This window comes from Hypomesus nipponensis, chromosome 1 (genome assembly GCF_054491055.1).
Source record: "Hypomesus nipponensis isolate SF chromosome 1, ASM5449105v1, whole genome shotgun sequence".
Lineage (NCBI taxonomy): Eukaryota > Metazoa > Chordata > Actinopteri > Osmeriformes > Osmeridae > Hypomesus > Hypomesus nipponensis.
Genome location: NC_140361.1, coordinates 12,445,500 through 12,464,707, shown reverse-complemented (window position 1 = coordinate 12,464,707; position 19,208 = coordinate 12,445,500). Strand labels below are relative to the sequence as shown.

At 51.2% G+C, this 19,208-nt stretch overlaps 1 protein-coding gene across 4 annotated transcripts; it reads left to right on the top strand.

Moving 5' to 3' along the window:
• Positions 1-248: 248 nt before the first annotated feature.
• Positions 249-18,013, top strand: n4bp3 (NEDD4 binding protein 3). 4 transcript variants are annotated; one of them, XM_084694830.1, is made up of 11 exons: positions 249-400; positions 12,229-12,512; positions 12,802-12,982; positions 13,962-14,174; positions 14,392-14,525; positions 14,749-14,947; positions 15,131-15,223; positions 15,362-15,616; positions 16,022-16,214; positions 16,414-16,804; positions 16,903-18,013. In XM_084694830.1, the coding sequence occupies exons 2-11, from the start codon at positions 12,262-12,264 to the stop codon at positions 16,982-16,984; spliced, it is 1,992 nt and encodes a 663-aa protein (XP_084550956.1). In that variant the 5' UTR covers positions 249-400; positions 12,229-12,261; the 3' UTR covers positions 16,985-18,013. The 4 variants fall into 4 exon arrangements, with proteins under 4 accessions (XP_084550956.1, XP_084550879.1, XP_084550729.1 ...); XM_084694753.1 differs by having other exon boundaries at positions 14,749-14,944; positions 16,408-18,013; XM_084694603.1 differs by having other exon boundaries at positions 16,408-18,013.
• The last annotated feature ends 1,195 nt before the right edge of the window (positions 18,014-19,208 follow it).

Genomic DNA, 19,208 nt, shown 5'->3' with positions numbered 1-19,208 from the left:
CAATATTTTCCTACTTTTTTGTATAAGCTATTAAAAGCCATTTCATAGTATTTCAGTTTGTAAATTGTATTTATTCACAATATTCTTAACACTCGCAATTTATCAACCTCGTGTTCTGCCAACGTAAGACATAATTTGGTCACTAGGTGGAGCTATAATTGCACAACGGGTCCAGGAGGATCTTACTACGGGACATGCTCCTGCCCCGGGCCTTGCTTCCTATCGCTCTCTGCGCAGTTCAAATCTCAGAGAGGGAAAAGAGACGGACCGTTCTTCATTGTGCGGTGAGTGTTCACAGGCATAGACCGATTCCTCCACGTCTTGGCGTGTCTTCAGAACTGCTCGGCGTGATCCCGCATTCACCGAAGCGTTGACCAAGAGATTGCGTGTGACAATTATGGTAAGTTTTGATCTTTGTAGTTTTCACTTAGCCGAACAGTCTACTACTGATACTGATGCTGCAGCTAGTTGACGTTGGCTAGTCAGAACAGAAGCTAGAATGCAAGGCATGCATTTACTTACAAGAAAACAAGTTATATTAAAAGCTAACTTGTTTTTTCCATACTTATTTGGGAAATGTCCAATGCATTTACTTCTACATTGATGCATAAGTAGCGAGCCAAATTTCGCAAGCAATAACACTGAAAACTTTGCTTGGCTTGCTTCCGGCAGCTAGACTGTTTTACAGCCAGGTATCCGCGTCGCGTTACAGTATAGTAGTCGACGAAGGTTTTCATGGCATTGTTGCCATCTCTTGCGTGTGCTGTGGATGGGGGAACTGCACGTTCGCATGTGTGTGTGTGTTTGTGTGTGTGTGTGGTGTGTGTGTGTGTGTGTGTGTGTGCATGTATGTGTCTCTGTAGAATGCTGGGCTCCATGTTCCCCAAGCCCCGCGTGCTGTTCGCCATGTCCTGAGTGTGTGCGTGTGTGTGTCAGTCAGCATAGTGTATCAGCCCACCAGGGTGTTTTCACCTCATCCATCTCCTCTGTCAGCCACAGTGCCCAGGCCTTAACTAGATCCCACTATGGAGCACAGAGTTCTGTTTAGCCTGCAGTAAATGTTTGGGTTGGGGCTCGCTCTCTCTGACGGGTCTCCTTTAATGCCCAGGACTTTGGGAACAAAGAGGTGTGTGTGTATGTGAGAGTGAAGTGTTAGTGTGAAGTGTTATAGTGTGTATGTGAGAGTGTTATAGTGTGTATGTGGGTGGAGGGGGAGGTGGCACCCTTGCAGTCTCTCACACTGCCAGGCTGTCGTCGTGGAGACCAGAGGCCACAGGTGACCTCTGAACTATAGAACTATGGTGTATTGTAGGACATCCACTCAGGGGATGTTGGTCAGTGTGTGTGTGTGTGTGTGTGTGTGTGTGTGTTTGTGAAGGACCTGCTCAGGTTTGACAGGGGCTCTTCACGCACTGGGTGTGGAATGCTTACCACAAAGAGTGTCAACATACGAGCTTGAGTTAAGAAAAGGCTCAGTGATGGATATTACACACACGCAATGCAACACTGAGTCAGAGTGATGGGTGGAGGAGTCATGTCAAGGAGTCGGCTAATACACTAAGTGCTGTCTCCTCATCGTTAAAGAATGCATCTCCAGGATTGTTATGGAGGTGCTATGCCCCTTCCCTCCCCGTCTCTAAAAAACAGACTCAGGGAGTATCAGAGAGGAGTGGACAGAGGGGAAGAAACACCACTCACTCAAAACACTTCTCCCCTTCAGCGTTCCCTTCATCAAAGCCTAAAAGGTGTTGGATTCAAAGCAGGAAATTTCCGGAGAAAAGCTTCCTGCTGTCTGATGTCTTCATTCAGCTGTTTGAGACCCTCAGGGGGCTGACACTCTTCACACAGGTGTGTGTGGGTGTGGGTGTGTGTATGTACGGGTGTCTGTCTGTGTGTGCGTGCGTGTGTGTGTGCATGTGTGTGTTTGCTCCTATACACTGACAGCTGATGAAACAGTGATTTCGCTGAGCCAGGCTGCTGACCTTCCTCTCAGCCCAGCATAGCTAAGCAGCACTAAAAGTTAAAGAGCTCTTAGTAAGGAATCCCAATTGGACACAAAATCATTGACTTGCAACTGACAGAAGTCAGTTTTTTGTCTCTGTGTGTGTGTGTGTGTGTGTCTGTGTGTGTATGTGAGAGAGACTCGAGGTCCAGGGGGACTCACTTTGTTTCCCCCTCAAGACAGCCAGCTAATCGAAGTGCTAATCACCTGTCTGATCTCCGCTCTACAGTATCTCTCCCCCCACACTCTCTCTCTCCCTCCCACACACTCTTTCTCTCTCTCTCCCTCCTTGCTCTGCAACCTACCTAAGACTAAGTTGAGGAGAAAGTCCTGTGCTCTGTGACGGATTACAGAGCTTTCACACCTCCCCTCCCCCTTCCTCTCTGGTCATCCTGATCCTCTCCGAGGAGCATCTGTGGCTGAGCTTGTGATTAAAGCCTAGTGCTGTTAACACAATCCCAGGAGATGTGTGTGCTGTGATGGCTTCCAGGCTGAGGGGTGAGGAGGCTTCTGATGAGACCAGGAGGCTGGAGCACACAGCCAGCCCAGCTCATCGATAGAACCCTCTAGACCTGACCATGCTCCATGTAGTACATCCACACAGGACATGCTGGTTTGACAGGGGGACATTACATCATACAAAGTGAAGACTGTGGTCTAATACAGGGGGGGGGGGGGGGGGGGGGTGACATGGTGACAGCACCCTATCTGCTTGCTACACTGTTGCTATACTCTGCTGAAGTACCTTGGCAAGCAGACTAGCAGTGCTATTGACAGTGTTTGATATGGAACACACCCCAGGTTAATGATTGTTGTGCAGCTCGGCTGCAGGTGTTTAGAAACCTTAACCTGCTCCATCACAGCTCACAGTCTCTTTCATTGCCTTGCATCCATTGCGATGTTTTCTCCGCTGTTTGCCTTGTTACAAAAAAAATAAAGACACCACAGCCCATGAAGAATCAACAAAGGAACTAACACAAGATAAAAGAGAAAACCGCAATTGACGTCTTTCTTTTTCCAAGTAAGTCATCGGGAGATACCGTCGAGTTTCTTTCCTCCAGCTCGCATCTCTTCAGACTGTAAGACAAAGGCCCAGGACGGCGGGGCACCCCTGACCTTCAGAGGGGAAAGGTCGCAGGGGGCGGGGGCCGGGACAAGCCCCATACTGGGCCTTTTGTCCTGAAATGTCACCATCACAGTGTTGGGATGGAAATAGCGTGTCACTGTAGACTGCTAGTCTATGGAGGTGCCGTCCCAGTCTTAAGGCTTCGCTGGCTTTGTTGTTTAGCAGCTGTTGACATGTGCACAATGTCAGGCCCCGCGGGCAGGAAACAGTTCATCCATGTATGTGTCTGATAAGAGTTTTGAGATAGGAGTTATTAGTATCACATTTACATTTAGTCATTTAGCAGACACTCTTATTCCCCCCGAGGCAAGTAGGGTGAAGTCTAATTTGGCACGACCGGGAATCGATCTGGCAACTTTCAGATTACTAGTCCGATTCCTTAACCGCTCATCCATCTGACTCACCTTATCACATTTTTAATGATCCCAATTGGAGTGATCTTCCCTTGAATAGGCTAGCACACCCTTACAGATATCTTGACTGTGTGTGTACATGTGTGAGATAAGATTCACCCCATACTGTAACGTTGCAGATCTCCATGAGATCACAATAGCTATAAAACAGGCTATTGTTGTTCCTTTATTTAGCCCCGCTCTCAGGCTAAGTGGCGGCCGGCCAAGCTTCAAAACACTTTTCAACAGGATCTAGGATTGTTGTGCTCTCCTGGCCTTTTGCATAATACCTGGAGCTGGATGGAGGCAGAGGTAGCATGCAGGAGAAGGCCCTGACCTGCTAACAGTGAGCGAGCAGAGAACCAATCACAACAACAATCTCCTCGGTAAAGGCAGAGTCCTATTTTAGATCTGAATACAGTAACATGAGCTCCAGTCAGGGCGGTACGGCAGCATATTTACCCGCTCTTTCCCAACCAGCCACCAGGGCCAAGAGTGATTGAAATGCTTGTTTACATTCTTGAGGGCAACTTGAAGACCTGCTGTAATATGAGATCTGGTGTCAGTGTGCTGGGTCCCTCAGGTTGCTCCACACAGCGAAACTTGGCCTGGAGTTGGTTTTGTGATGTTCTTGTCTGGTCTGAGGGGCTTAGCTGAAGGAAATGAGTCTGAAGCACGGCGTCTCTTGCCGGTGACACAGGTAACTGGAAACAGGCCTTGACATGCTGTCTGTCTGTCCCCGTCTCTCTGTCTCTGTCTCTCTACCCTATTGCCTCACCTCATACCTTTCTGTTCCTCCAGTCAGTGGATGGAATAGATTTCTATCTCGGTGTGCACCGAAGCATTTCAGGAGGGGCGACCTCCTCACATCCCGCCCCCCTCCTCCTTCAGTCCTCTCAGCCTGGCACCCGACTCCCCCAGGTCACATGGGAAGAGAGGAGGAAGAAAGGAGGATTGAAGCAGTCACATTCACTCTCTCCTTGGCTGGGAGGAGAGAACAATGGTCTCTTCTTCCTGTTCCTCAGAAGGCAGAGTCTCTCCGGCCATACTTGTGATATCTGATCCACAGCAGAACCAGTCCATCCTGCTACCCACCCCATACTCACACCATTGTCCAGACGGCACACACACAGTGTCACACACAGGCATGCACACACACATTTTTCTCTTCCATCACTTTCTCACCCTCCTTAACTTGGCCGTCTCTGTTCGTCTCTTTTGCTTCCCTCCTCTCTCTTTCTCTCTCTCGCTCTCTCTCTCTCTCTCACACACACACACTCTCCCCCACAGCTTTTCCTGTCATATTCTCCGTCTGTCTGCTTCCTAACCCAGGTCTGATCCTCAGGTATTGTGTGATTATCCCAGAACAAACAGGACGTATCAGCCTGTTGATATATGTGGGTGAGACCAGGCCTTATATGAATAGCTCAGATCTAGAGGGGATCTTCGGGACGGCTCGGTCACATCCTGGTTCATTGTCTTGGAACCGGGCGAACGAGTCGGACCATGCCGGCCCCTCAGGACCGTCTGTGTGTTTGCGGATGAACAAGCAACAAGATGGAGAAGATATGAGGAGGGAGGGAAAGAGAGGAGGAGGAGGGTGACAGGTAAGATGGACCAGCAAGTCACCGAGTTAGGTGACTAACTCGCGAGAGCAGCCCAGCGAACCAGGAAGTCAGGTAAGGGATGGATGCTGGAAAGAGAAAGAGAGATTAGGCAGAAAAAAACGAGAGAGGTCGAGATTGAAAGAGAAGGAGAGCGAGGGAGCGTTCACCAGGAGAACTGATGAATAGAGAGAGGCTGTGTATTGTGGTGAGTGATCGTGTGAATTAGGAATAGGAACCATTAGTAATAGTGTAAATCGAAAAAGGAGCGATAATCAAAACACTTCTGATGTTGATTTATTTTTCAATGGAAGCAGTTCAATGTAGCTTTGAAGGACGAACTATGCTCCTGATGCAACTCATTAAAAGTAGGTTTCTTTCTTCTTCCTATAGCTAGGGCTGGCTGTATGTAGGCTAATATGTGCAATACACAGAGTCGAGCTGATACAATCCATCTCAGAGCTCTGGCTGAGACATCTATCCTCCAGACATAGCCTAGTTGTTTGTTAGTATTTGCCCTAGTTAATAGACTGTAAAGCATTACATAAAAAACATGGTTGTGTTTTACTTGTAGTCTGCCTCTAATACCGGGGCAGTTTGGGGGGATGGGGACCTAAATGACTAGCTAGGGAAGCTCATTTGCAATTGAAATGAATGCACTCAACTTTCAGCTTAATCTTTTATCCCGAGCTAATGACGTCACGGGGAGGAAGTTGTCTGTGAATGTAGCCACACAATATTCCCCTGATTCAGCGAGAGATACCAGGGAAATGTCACGCTCACGACTTTCAGTTGCTGTGGTGCCCATAGGCCTCAACAGTGGACAGGACAGTATCGGGTGGCCTGCTGTCATCCCACTCTTGTTTACAGCTGTTCCCATGGTTACAGGACACATTTGTCAACACCCAGATTCAAAAAGAGTTTCTGTTTATCCAAAAAATAGAGGAGGAACTGCTGAGTCACAAACAATGTGGAGAGGTGTGGTCAGCACCAATGAGGGATTAGCAACTACAGTAGCATCCTGCTCTCTCCAGTCTGTCTCGCGTTGACAGGGTAGGCTGGCAGGAAGTTGTAGCCAGACAGACACACACTCCTCTAAGGGATGGGCTTGCTTGTGCTCTTGGATCAGGACGTCTGTGTGTGCGCGTGTGTTGGAAAGTGGGATCCTCTCCGATTCACGCTCTACCGCTGTAATCACAGAACGCTGACTCCTGCCTGAACCTCTCCCGCAAACAATGGAGCCAGTCTGCCACAGAGCAACTCTGTTCCTGCCCCACAGCGTCTCTGGGATGAAGGTAATGAGCGGGTTCACTCCATCCTGTCCTTCACCAGCTGGCCTGGCCTGGCCTGGGTCCAGCGCTGACCCTGCAGTCTCGCTCCTGCCCCCCCATGTTGGGGGGTATTATCAGTCATTACGGCTCGGATTCGACCCATCCCAGTCCTCTTCCCACGGGATCCCAGGACGCCTGTCTGTTATTAACACTGTCATCACACACCGTAATAGCCCTGCTTTTGTTTTGAGAGTCTGATGGTTCCCTTCATAGGGAACCTTCTGGGCCGTCGCTGTGTGAAGGGGAGAAGCTCTCGCAGGACTCCACGTAAGCTAGGGCCATGGTCAGCGTCTCAGCTGGCTCTGACTTCCTGGCTGCCTTCACGTAGCTTAGGTTTATGGTCAGCGTCTCAGCTAGCTCTGACTTCCTGTCTGCCTTGATGGCAGGCCTAAAGGGGAAATGTAGGCATTCAGGAGAAGGTGGAGCCACGCCTGGAAACCTTCCAGACATCTCAGACCTCCATGTAGGGGTCTGCAGAGCCGTCTGCTCCAGGGGGCCCCTTCTACCCGACGGAGCGGCGGCCCTCCGACACATCTCAAAAGGGCGCGTTAATAATTTCCCAGGAAGCAATGCAAGGAATGTGACTTGTGTTCCCTCCCTTGGATGTTCTGTTCCCATCGGTGCCGAGCTGTGCTGGTGGACCCGGTTCAAGGTGAACCAAGAGCAAACAGGCGGGAGCTGGAGGCAGGATTAGACCGCTGGTATGTGGCTGTGTTTGCAATCCCACAGACCCCTGCCAAGGCATGCCATGACCATGTTTAGGTGCTGGTTCTTTATCAGGGAACTTATCGGTCTAATATTCGTCCAGTGATAGAGTTGTGATATGAAACTCTGTAAACATTCTCTCCATTTAGTTTGAAGCTGCATATTTCCGTGCTCCCCTGTTTGCTCCCCTGTGTGTGTGCTTGTGTGTGTGCATGCGTGGGTGTGTGTGTGTATGTGTGCGTGCTTGTGTGTGCCCCTGTGCGTGTGTGTGTGTCAGTGATTGGGAAACGTATGAGACACTTGTTAAAACAACACTAGCTCCTCAGGGCCAACCAGGGACCCTAATAGCATTACCTAATCAGAGCTAAATACACACAGGGGAATTTCACACTACACCAGCGTCCTCGCACACGTGAACACGTCCATTCACTCTCACTCTGTGGCCGTCAAATAAAACAGATACCACAGTAATCCCAGACAAAGAGACAAAGAGGAGGCCTGGCCCAGCGCTTCAGCCCCAGTATCTACCCAGGGTGTCCCTGCTGTAACCTTACCTTACTGCCCTGGGTGTGACCTGACGCCCCTGCGGTGGGATGTGCTTGACTGACCCTGTCTAAAACACACCACGGAATGTTGCTCCAGGGCCATTAGGCTATTCTCATCATCACCATACCACTCTGCTGCTCTGCCTCTCTAAAATAGCCTCATACTACCCTGCCACACGGCTGACTGATGCTAATCAATAGGTAATTCCTCTATGATGCCGTGTTCATTCACCCCATGTCAACCCTGGTTAGCCCAGTGCAGACTGGGGACAGGGAGAGAGAGGAAACAGGCCTGGAGGCCTGGAGGCCTGGACACAAGTCAGGTAAGGTGGAGGGCAGGCCTGGACACACCACTGCTGCTGGCAGCATCCCTTGCAATCGGAGCAAAAGAGACGGTTTTATTGTGTGTGTGTGTGTGTGTGTGTGTGTGTGTGTGTGTATTGTCTAAAATGTTGAGTCAGTTATTCAAGTTAACAGGTCAGATAATAGAATTCTCTTTAGAACATGGGCAATTGGCTTTGCTTTACTGCCTGTGTAATGCCTTGTTTGGTGGTGGTTTTAAGTGTGTACTGTAGAACGAGTGAGCTTGTGGATGAATCCTGTTCCAGCTGTGTGTTTGCCCCAGTTTTGCAGTGGCAGCTGGGATGAGGAGTTTCCCTCCGGTCATGCTGAGTCAGGCCTCTGGAGGCCCACAACTATGTTTCCCATAGTGCTCCTGCTCTGTTAGCCTCAGATGACAAATAATTGCGTAACCTATAAATTATATATTAGACTTATCCTGTGTAGATACATAATGCGTCTGTATGGGTTTCGGTGCAAGCCAGTAATTATCAGCACAACAATGTAAACAAACTTTTATTAAGTGAGAGAGGAAGGGAGGAGGAAGGGAGGGTAGCCAAAAGCAGCTGTTCACTCGTTATTCGGTATGGTTGAGTGCGCTTGTGTCCCTGTGTTTGCCTGTGTGCGTGTGAAAGTGTGCATGCCTTACTTGCTGTCACCCTTAATATTGTGTTGGACGAGGGATGAGTCTGAGCTTGTGTTTTCCCCAGAATGTCTGGAATGTGTCTCCTCTGTGTCGGTCCTCCCATGTCTCTGGCCTCTGTTAGTAATCTGAAGTCTCCAGAGAGATTCACAAGAACCCGCTTCAGGGAAGGCCTTGTCTCCACAACTGAAGACCTGATTTAAATATCTGAATAAGAAAGGGTACTCGTGGTCCTCTACTATTTCAGAGTACACTTAACTGTTTCCTACAACGCCGGTGTGGTAGAAAGATGGGGTTTTCCCAGACACATGGGAGAACTTCCTGTTTACCTTGATGTCCCGGATTTTAAGGGGCCTTCTTGGAGAAATCAAACGTCCAAGTTTTACCACACGCATAAACTGGAGCGCAGTGTTCAATTAAGTTCTCTTAGACTGGTAGAAGCCGGGAACTGCTTTGACCTCTGTGTGTGGGGGTGTGCGTTTGTTTGTGTGTGTGTTGTGTGTGTGTGTCTAAGTGTGTGTGTGATTTAGGAGGTTGTGCAGTGTGTCAGGGCCCCTGTGTAGAGGCCCTGGCTGGGTTATAAATCTCTTTGTGGCTCCTGGCGTGCCCGGACCCATAAACTAGAAGGCAATTATGGAAAACAACTGGACGCAAGATTGTTTCAGTCCTGCAAGATTTGTGACTGCAGTCTAAAAGGATCTTTACTCCCTCCCCCCACTCTCTCTCCATCCTCACCCTCTCCTTGAAGGTTGCCTATTGCATCAGTGAAACACGTACACACCAACAATGGGCAAGCCAGGGGCATCAATGCTTCTGTTGGTATTGATATTGTAAGGTTGGGGTCTGATCCAGTAGTCAGTCTTGCTCCTAGCTCCATTGATCTGTACCCACCCTGAGGACAGAGTTGGAGCAGCCCAGGGCTGGGGGTGAGCTGCTGTGTGGGGGGCTAGCTCTTCTCATGATTATAACCATGAGCAGCCTTGCATGCAGTGATCTGGGCCTGGCTGGAAGCCCTGACTGGAGGAGGCTACAGTTCTAGTTAGCTCGACAGGACCTCTCTCCATCCTCTCTCTCTCCGTCCTCTCTCTCTCTGTCCTCTCCACTGTTTCTCTTTGTCCGTCCTCTCCACTCTCTCTTTTTCTCCTGTTTCTCTCTCTCTGTTCATCCTCTCTTCTCTGTTTGCATAATTGCTCTACCCGTCCAGACCAGTAGTGCAGATCACTTGATAAACAGGAATGCTGGAGGAGCTGTCGGAGGGGGTCATGCCCCCCCCACATACACACACACACAAACGCACACACACCAACACCACCCAGACTTCAAGCCCCCCTTCCCTAACCTTGTGCCCCCACACCCACTGACAAGCTTCCCTCCATCTCAGCTATATAGGAGGGAGGGAGAGAGGGGTCGGCATGCTCTGTTTTCCTCTATTTTAAGCCTGAGATAATGACCTGGCCTGGATTAGTTATTTATCTGAAATACTGCCTCTGTCCCTGCTACTGTACACAAACTGTGTGCATGCGTGTGCGTGTGTTATGGTCTATACAGGGAAGTCTGGCAGTGATTCAAACTGGAGGTCGTCAGGGCACCCATCGTTTATTTCATAAATGAAAGCAGTGTTTCACACTTCACCACCGCGAAGGTCAAGTGTAAACAGGATTCATGCGTGTTTGTTTAAAAGGATTCTGTTGATGGGTTTGGGTTTCTGTCTGTTAGCTGGACTCACTTGATTTGTGGTGTTCTGAGTAAGTCGTGTTGTTTTTGTAGGTCACCGCATAGTGTGTGCGTGTGTGTGCTCTGGAACAGAGGGGTCAAGTGGGTGAAATCAATAGAGATCTTTAACATGGTTGTCTAAAAGGAAGAGGAGGGGGGGAGAAGAGAGGGGTTTGGAGAGAGGATTGCGCAGCAATGGTTCGGTTTGTCTTTCTCAGTCTATACAAAGACAGTTGGTCGGGATTCCATGAGCCGGCGCTCATGTAGGCTCAGAAAGAAACACAGGTGAACAAGCTCTCTGTAAATACGACTGTACTTGCTTCTTTTTTTTTATCACATCAAATTAGAAGTCTCCTGTTTGTATATCAGAGGCTTTAGACGAGCCCCTGTGAACATGGCAGCCCGACCCTACATCGGTTTGCCAGTGGATCCGTGTGCATGCAGGTTGGTGTACGAGGTGAGGCCTCACACGGCAGCGTCAGGCCCAGTCAGGTCCATGCATCGGGGAGTCGGAGCCCACGTTAGCCACCCTCTGGAGCCCCAGTGACTGTCAGCCCCGTGTGTCGGTGGCCTCTGGAGAGCGCGTCCTCAGAGCGCTCCCTGCCTCTCGGACTCATCCAGTGTAGGAGCCTGGATGGGATCCCAGTTATGTAAGGGACTTCGGCTCACTACATAGGCTGCTGATAGCCTGTCCCGGCTAAACCCAACACTCTCTCTCTTTCTCTCTCTCCGCTAAGCTCGTTTGTAGCGTGTTTTCCATGCCTGAGAGATGGAAGACATTAGGTTCATGGGTAATGAGGGTATTACAGCAGGGAGCATGCGTTATTTGGGATTTTGAACGCCCGCCGAGGCCCCAGCTGTTTTGTGTGGTCGTGAGTGAACACGGTTGCTGGAGTGTTACGGTTGACCTGCACCTTCACCCTACCCTCGGTCCCAACTGCCATCTTTATAGAGTAGGAAACCTAGCCCTCTCTCCCTGGGCGAGTCCCATCCATGTGAACACAGCCCTCTCTCCCTGGGCGAGTCCCATCCGCTGTGAACACAGCCCCAGCTCCCTGTGGCTGTCCTGCTGTGCTCTGCATGAGAGCTCTGACACGATGAGCGAGTGTGTTTTCTGCTCAGTGGTGTGTCTGTGTGTGTTTCCAGTTTCACAGCACTGGGCTGTGTGTGTGTGTGTTCACAGTGCTGTGCTCTGTGCGTGTGTGTGTGCGTGTGTTCACAGTGCTGTGCTCTGTGCGTGTGTGTGTGTGTGTGTGTGTGTGTGTTCACAGCGCTGGGCTGTGAGACAGCTGTCTGCACCACAGCTGATGACAGGGCAGCACATGTCCGCTCACGCTCACCGGATCAGGACAGAGAGAGGAGGAGGGGGAGGCCTGGAACGCAGGAAAACAAGCGAGCAAGGCAAAGGAGAGGTTTAACAGCCTCTGGAAGAGATAAAAGACACTTGTGGGTTCTGGTCTAAGTGCTGTTATCATGCTAAGAGATGCGGTGGTGTGTTTGTGTGTCTAGTTTAAATGACGTTTCCTGTGGAAGAGGAGATGTTTATTTGACTGTGGCCGACTGGCGAGGAGATAGTCAAATCAACAGCTTGATAGCGAGCGCTGACGTTTATTGACTAAGTGATAAGACAAGGTAATGTTGGCAGTTGAATCAGGATCTTTTCGAGGGTTCATTTGGTGTCACCCAGTTTGACAGGCTTCACACTGGACTACTCTCTGGACTACTCTTGGAAGTCGCTTTGGATAAAAGTGCCTGCTAAATGAATACATGTAAATGTACTCCTCAGTCTCTCACACCTCCACTTTGTTTCCTGTTCTTCCTCTCCCAGAGTTTCTCAGGGAATCACCCTGCGCTGTAACCGATGGCAACCTCGGTCCAGACCCTCCCTCTGTCCCGCAATCCTAGCAAGAGCTTCCACGACCCCTTCCCGAACCCGCCTCTCTCTTCCCGGTGCAGCATGGGAAGTGTAGGCAGCCTGGTGGAGCGGCCGGACGGCCCCCCGGGCAGAGCGGGCAGCAGGGCGGTGCCCCAGGTGGGGCCCAGGCAGGCCAACGGGCTCCTGAAGAAGGGCTTCACCCAGAGAGAGCTGCTCAATTACCTCAACATCACCAGGTGACTTCTGATTGGGCCTCACCCTCTGGTGATTGGCTGGTTACAGAGTTCTACTCGGGCCTGGCTCTGGTGATTGGCTGATTACAGTCATCTCCATTTCTTATCAAATGGGACAGATATAGCATCATTCAGTTCCAAAGTTCAAAACATACTTTGTAGTTGATCTCAAAACATCCTTTGTGTGCATAGCAACAGATAGAACTGGGCAAACAGGTCTCGACTGTTTCTGGAACATTCCCTTGAACAATCTTGAAACAGTTCACTGTAGTGTCATTATTGCTGTCACCAGGAAGGAGCCTAAAGCGGGGTCCGGCGGGGCCTGTAGGAAGGACATCCTGTCGGTCATGGCGTCCGTTGCGAGGGAGCGAGGCCCCGAGGAGGGCAACATCTACACCCAGGTGTACCGCAAGGACAGCACAGAGCTGGAGCTGGGGGGGAACTCCCTACCCAGGGGGGGCAAGTACCAGAAGGTGAGGACACAACCGTTAAGAATGGAACAACCGAAAATAAAGGAACAGGGATTTCATGCGGGTGGATCGGTCTAGTCCTTCGCTTTGGACAGAGCTTGGGATGCAAACGGACTTTTCTCCTTCGAATAATGACATCGTAAGTCTCAGACTGTGCGTGTCCGGACTGCTCTCAGACAGGAGGCCATGAGGAATGTTGTTGTGTCCACCGCAGTGCCAGTTGGGTGTTCTCCCAGTCGTGACTGTGTTCAGGAGCAGGCCAGGGACGAGGCATAGCCCAGGGCCTTCTTTTAAAAGTGTCTGTATTAAATAGGTGTCTTTCAGCGAGGGGGAGGGGGGGGGGGGGGGGGGGGGGGGTAACATGCGGTCTGTCGCTCAGGCGTAAATCTCCATCTCTCCTCCCCTCGCTCTCTCCAGATTGCATAGATTGAGTATCGGCCTCCGTGGCGTGGGGTGAATATATAGCCGTCATCAAATCCCGCCCCCCGTCTCCCCCCAAATGTATCAGGCCCACGAACACAGAGAGGGGAAGAGGAGGAACCCGTATTGATTCAAGCGAATGAATCTGACCAACGCTGATTTATGTAGCTTGGCCTGGATGGTGTTGGCAATGAGTCAGATGTGGTTCTCTTCATCTCTACCACCCACTGTCTCTTTACCTCACTTCCCTGTTCTCTCTCCCTCTCTCCCTCTCTTAACATCTCCTTCTCTATAATCAACCAGCTCCTTTTTTTCCCTCCTGCTCTTGTCTTTTACTCCTTTCCCTCTCTCTCTCTCAATCTCTCTCCTTTTCTCTCTCTCAATCTCTCTCCTTCTCTCTCTCTCTCTCTCTCTCTCTCTCTCTCAATCTCTCTCTCTGTCTCTCTCTCTCTTTTTCTCTCTCTCAATCTCTCTCTCTCTTTGTCCACTTCCATACATATTCCATATCCAGTCTAATACTGACCCATGTGTGTCTGTGTCTCTCCCCCCCCCTCCCCCCAAGCCTCGCCTGCGGCCGTCTGCGTTCCAGCCCGTCACCCCCAAGAACTTCAGCTCCATGCAGAACCTGTACCCGTCCTCGCACGCGGACGAGCCCGACCTCGGCCTGTCCAACGGCCTCCACCGGGCCTACGGCCACACCCCCGGGGCCGCGTCCACCTCCTCCTCCTCCTCCTCCCCCTCCCGCCACGGAGGAGCCACCTCGGCCGGACACAAGGTGTCCTCACGCATGCCTGCCTGCTCAGACAGTCACCTCTGTCTTGTCCTAGCGTGTACCTGGCTGTATGGCCCCTTAAACAGCTTGTGTAGGATGTATTTATGCGAGGATCGAATGAACTAGGATTCACGCGTGACCATGATTAGAATGATGACGGCGAGTTTGTCCGTGGTAAAGGGGAGGGTGATTGTGACGGGGTGATGGTGGTTGTGTCCAGGTGCTGGCGTCGGTGCGTGGGCTGAGCCAGGAGGATGAGAACCTGTCGGACTCGGGTCACAACTCCATCAACAGCCTCCCGCCTTACCGGCCCCCCTACCGGCCCCCCTACCGGCCCCACCTGTCCCACATCAGGTGAGCCACTTCAACCGAAAGGTCGCCGTGTCTTGGGGGCATTTGATTTGCAATTCAACTGGTTTCGCACTACATTACTTGGGGTGTGTTTTCCGCTGAATGATATGCATGACAGTATTGATGATGTCGGTGGCTGTTGATATTGACTGCTGGTGATACTGAAAGTCGTTGTTATTGATGTTGGGATGTGATGGACTGTTGTGGTGTTGACCGTCCCCCCCAGCGCCTCTATGGGCCACATCAACACCATCGGCTCGCTGGACCGCGCCTCTCTGGGGTCCAAGGCGGCGGGGGGGGGCGCGTCCCCGGGGGAGACGGCCGTGTCGTGTCGCAGCATGGCCACGCTCAGCCGCCTGGCGCCGTACGGGGGGGAGGCCCCGCCCCCCTACGAGATGACGCTCTCGCAGTCGGTGGAGGAGGTGGTGAGGGACGGAGGGGTGGAGGGACGAATGGAGGGATGGATATAAGGGTGGATGGGTGTGTGGATGGGGGAGTGGCTGGAAGGATGGATGGAAGGTTGGATGGAAGGAAGGAGATTAAGAAAGCCAGCGAGCCACCTCAGTCTGAGCCCCTGGTTGGTGGATGACGTTGTGGTGTGTCCCCAGGTGCGTGACCTGGAGGAGCGTCTGGTGGAGAAGGAGCATGAGCTGAAGCAGGTGAGGAGGAACCTGGACGAGAGCGAGGGCGCCATAGCACAGGTCAGACACTTTCCTATCTCTCTCCCTCTCTCTCCCTCTCTCTCTCTCTCTCTCTCTGGTATTCCTCTCTCTTTTTTGGGGTGAGTAGAAAGTGCTCCTGTCTGAGTGGCCCTCTGTCCTCATGTCCCCCCCTTAAAGGTGTTTGAGGGGAAACAGCGTCTGTGGGAAAAGGAGGTGGAGGAGCTGCGGCTGCTGTACGCCGCCAAGCTGCGCCAGGTTACCCAGCATGCCCAGCGGTCGCAGCGCAGCCTGCAGCTGCAGCTGTACAAGGCCCAGCAGGAGAAGAGCCGGCTGCTGGAGGAGCTGGAGGGCCTTCGCAGGGAGAGCAGCCGCGAGGGGGCCCCCACCCAGGGCCAGGGGACCAGCCCCACCCTGGAGGAGACCCAGTGGGAGGTGAGGGCAGGAGGAGGAGGGGGCACTGGGAGAGACTGGTGCAGGAGGGAGACTGGGAGAGGAGGAATGGGGTGAGAGACATGAGGGAGAGGATGGTCTGGTCAAGGGGGAGGGAGAAGACTGGGAGAGGTGTGTTGGTGCTAGAGGTTGGGGGGGGGAGGGATAAAGGGAGGCTGTGTGGGAAAATGCCGACGGGAGGACATGAAAATGCTATGCACGGCACGTTAACAGAGGGTTGTGTGTCTCGTGGCTCTAAACTTTAATTATAACTTTCAAACCTTTTCTTCTCTCTTCCTACTCTTTGTACCTCCTCTTTCTTCTTCCACCACCCCGCCCCCCCATCCCTCCCCCCTTCCTTCCCTCTCGGTGTCTCCCTCCCTCCCTCTCTCCTCCCCCGTCCCCCAGGTGTGTCAGAAGGCGGGGGAGATCTCTCTGTTGAAGCAGCAGGTGAGGGACTCCCAGGCGGAGGTCGCCGCCAAGCTGAGCGAGATCTTCCTGCTGAAGACGCAGCTGCGAGAGACGCGCGGCGAGCTGCAGCTGGCCCTGCAGGGGGCGGCACGCGGGGGGGGAGGGGAGGCCTCCTCGGGCGGGGCCACAGGTAGTTGTCTCACCCCGTCATCTGCAGTGCACTTTCCTTGTCTCTACTGTGCTGAACTCTACTGAAATCTCCTTGACCCGATTGGAGTGCATTCTACTTCTTTCTACTGGACTCTCACCTACTCTATTGCTCTCCACCTGTCTTTCCTTGACTCTGACCTGCCGGTCTCTGCTCCCCGTGTGTGTCTGTCCAGTGGGAGGGCCTGCAGGGGGCTCCACCGAGGAGCGGCTGCGTGCCGAGCTCCTGCTGGAGCGGCGTCAGAGCGAGGCCCAGGCCACGGCCTTCGAGGAGGAGAGGAGGACCTGGCAGGAGGAGAAGGAGAAGGTGATCCGCTACCAGAGGGAGCTGCAGGCCAGCTACCTGGAGATGCACCAGCGCCACCAGGCCCTGGAGGCCCAGACGCTGGGACTGAGGCCCGGGAGGGGGGGTGGGGAGGGAGGGCCAGCGGGGGAGAGGAGAGGGACCCTGGAGAGAGAGCTGCAGGAGGTGAGGGCTGGGAGGGAGAGGGAGGGAGGAGGAGGGGAGAGAGAGGGAGGACAGAGGAGAGGGACGCTGGAGAGGGAACTGCAGGAAGTGAGGGCTGGGAGGGAGTGGGAGGGGGAGGAGGAGGAGGGAAGAGAGAGGGAGGAGAGAGGAGAGGGACGCTGGAGAGAAAAATGCAGGAGCCCAGAGCACCCAGACGAGGAAGAGGAGAAGGAGGACGAGAGGAAGAGGATAAACCTTCCAATGGCCTGCCGTGGATAGAAAGGATTGAGTCCTCTGAGATCTGACCGTTGGATCGATTCCAAGCGACCAACTCATCCTTCACCCTGTCTACTTAACCTGAAAGGATAGCAAGGCCCCGTTCCAAACCAGACATGTGCTCCCTCACCCCCCATGCCCTTGTGAATAGACAGCATAGTGCACCACCTATTATTCACTGTAAGTGCTCCCAGCCAAACACGGACCAGCCAACTCTTAAATATTTGTATAATCAAAAATGTAACAAACATTTGGTAATTATGATGTTATTCTGTGTGTACAGAATAAAACCAACATGTTGGAAGTACCACACTGTAAATACTGTTATGAAGCCTGTTCTGTTGGACTTTGTTCTAGAAGGATCTGAAGGAATGGGATTGAGTCGTGTCGTGTGGTGACATCCTGCCTCAGAGCTGGGTTTCTGGTCCAGAGAGAGCTGTCTGTCTCCAAGCGGAGAACACAGCTGATTCTGGGATTACAGTCCTGCTCAGAGCCTGATACTTATGGATAGCAAACTGTAATACCAGCAGGATAATTTTTGGGACTCATCTTATTCCAGTCATTGAAGTTATTTATGCATCCATTATGCCCTTGTCGCCGTGCTCGGTGAACTCTCTTCATCTGAAAGAGATGACCTGTTACAGACCCTTGCTGACTGCTATAGCACAAAGTTGAATTGTTGCGGAACTGAAATTGCCTTTTAATTTACTGTAAGATTATCCTAAATAGTAGTAAAATACTGAACATATTATACAGATCCAGATCCAGTATCACGTCTGTGTTTATTTTGTCTCCCAGTTACTGCATGATGTACATGAGGACTTAAGCTATCCAAAACTCTCCTGACAGATCTGTCCTTATTTTAGCTTTCACCTGTGATTTTGTAAATTGTGATGCGAATGTTCTAAGAAAACAGGGTTCTCCTTCTGTCTATGACTGGTCATGCTTGGGAACTCATACTATACTGTGACGTTGTCAAACTACTGAAATGTACAGTGTGTGTGTATATTATAATGTGGTCCTGAATTTCTACGGTAAACATTTATGTGTGAAAAACATTTTGGTCTGAATGTGATTCATGAACATTACAAGCCATCAAAGGAATGCACTCTTCTAGTTCCAATATTGAGTGTTTGCAGTGGCAAAGCAATTGACCTTCCTTTTAAAAGGGAACAGTTAATGATTAATGTTAGTTATGGCGTGAACTACAAGGAAGCATGTCCAGAACGTTTTTTTTTTGAACACACAGTATTCCATAGTCCAGCCTGTATTTTGGGGGAAAGTGCTGTCGACCTTTCCTTCGACTTTTTTGACCCTTGGCCATCTTAGTGTCCAAGTGTCCCCCTCAGTCCTTTAGCCTGGTTGAAGGCCTAGGCCCCTGATCTAACCCTGCTTGTGGCCCTCGCATGGCTCCTCCCTCAGCTCGGACGCAAGGGGGCAAAGGTCAACGCAAGGTTGAGACATAGCTGGCTCAGTTTGTCCAAGCATGCTTGCTACCGCAGAAACGGTCCGGGGAAAGATCTAGAAGGAAGTGTCGGGGTGTTTCAGTTCAGCGCAGGACAAACCCGTTGGGATGTAACGACGGAAGTGAAGCTTGTGATTGCTTGTACACGCGTCTCTGTGTATGCCTGCGCTTACTGTTGCAGGTTGTTTAGCTTCTGATTTGATTAGTTTCCAGTCCTGATGTCGACTTCAGAGGGTACTCCAGGAGGCAGGCTGAGCAGCATAACTGACTCACTAGACTCCCTCTGTCATATTACATAAAGCAGAGCTTAATATAACTCCACTGCTCTCATAGGTGAGGAGACGAGGGCGAGGGTTCTACTGGTGTGGGATGGTGATGGTACAAGATTTCTACTTACTGTTATGCCGTAGGAGGGCAAAGCTGTTTTTGAAATCAGTCTCATGCTTCTCGAGTGTTACACCATAGCGTTTGTTTATACAATTGTTGTATGATATGATGTGTTCCTGATAAGTGTTGAGAACCAAAAAGCTCAGTGTGGTATGATTTTATGGGGGTAGCCCCATCTGGTGGCCATGCAAGGAATAACTACATTGTGAACAATGGGTGAATGACAGGTGAGCAATGTGAAATTTGTTGACCAACGGATTCATTCTAAAGAAACTTCCTTTCATTGGTGCTCTTTACAGAGGTTCTCTAACTTGACTCACAAATCAAAAACAAACCAGGAGTATAAAGTTTTATTTTATTTTGATGATGCAAGTATTTGAAACATGTCCAGGGTTAGATAT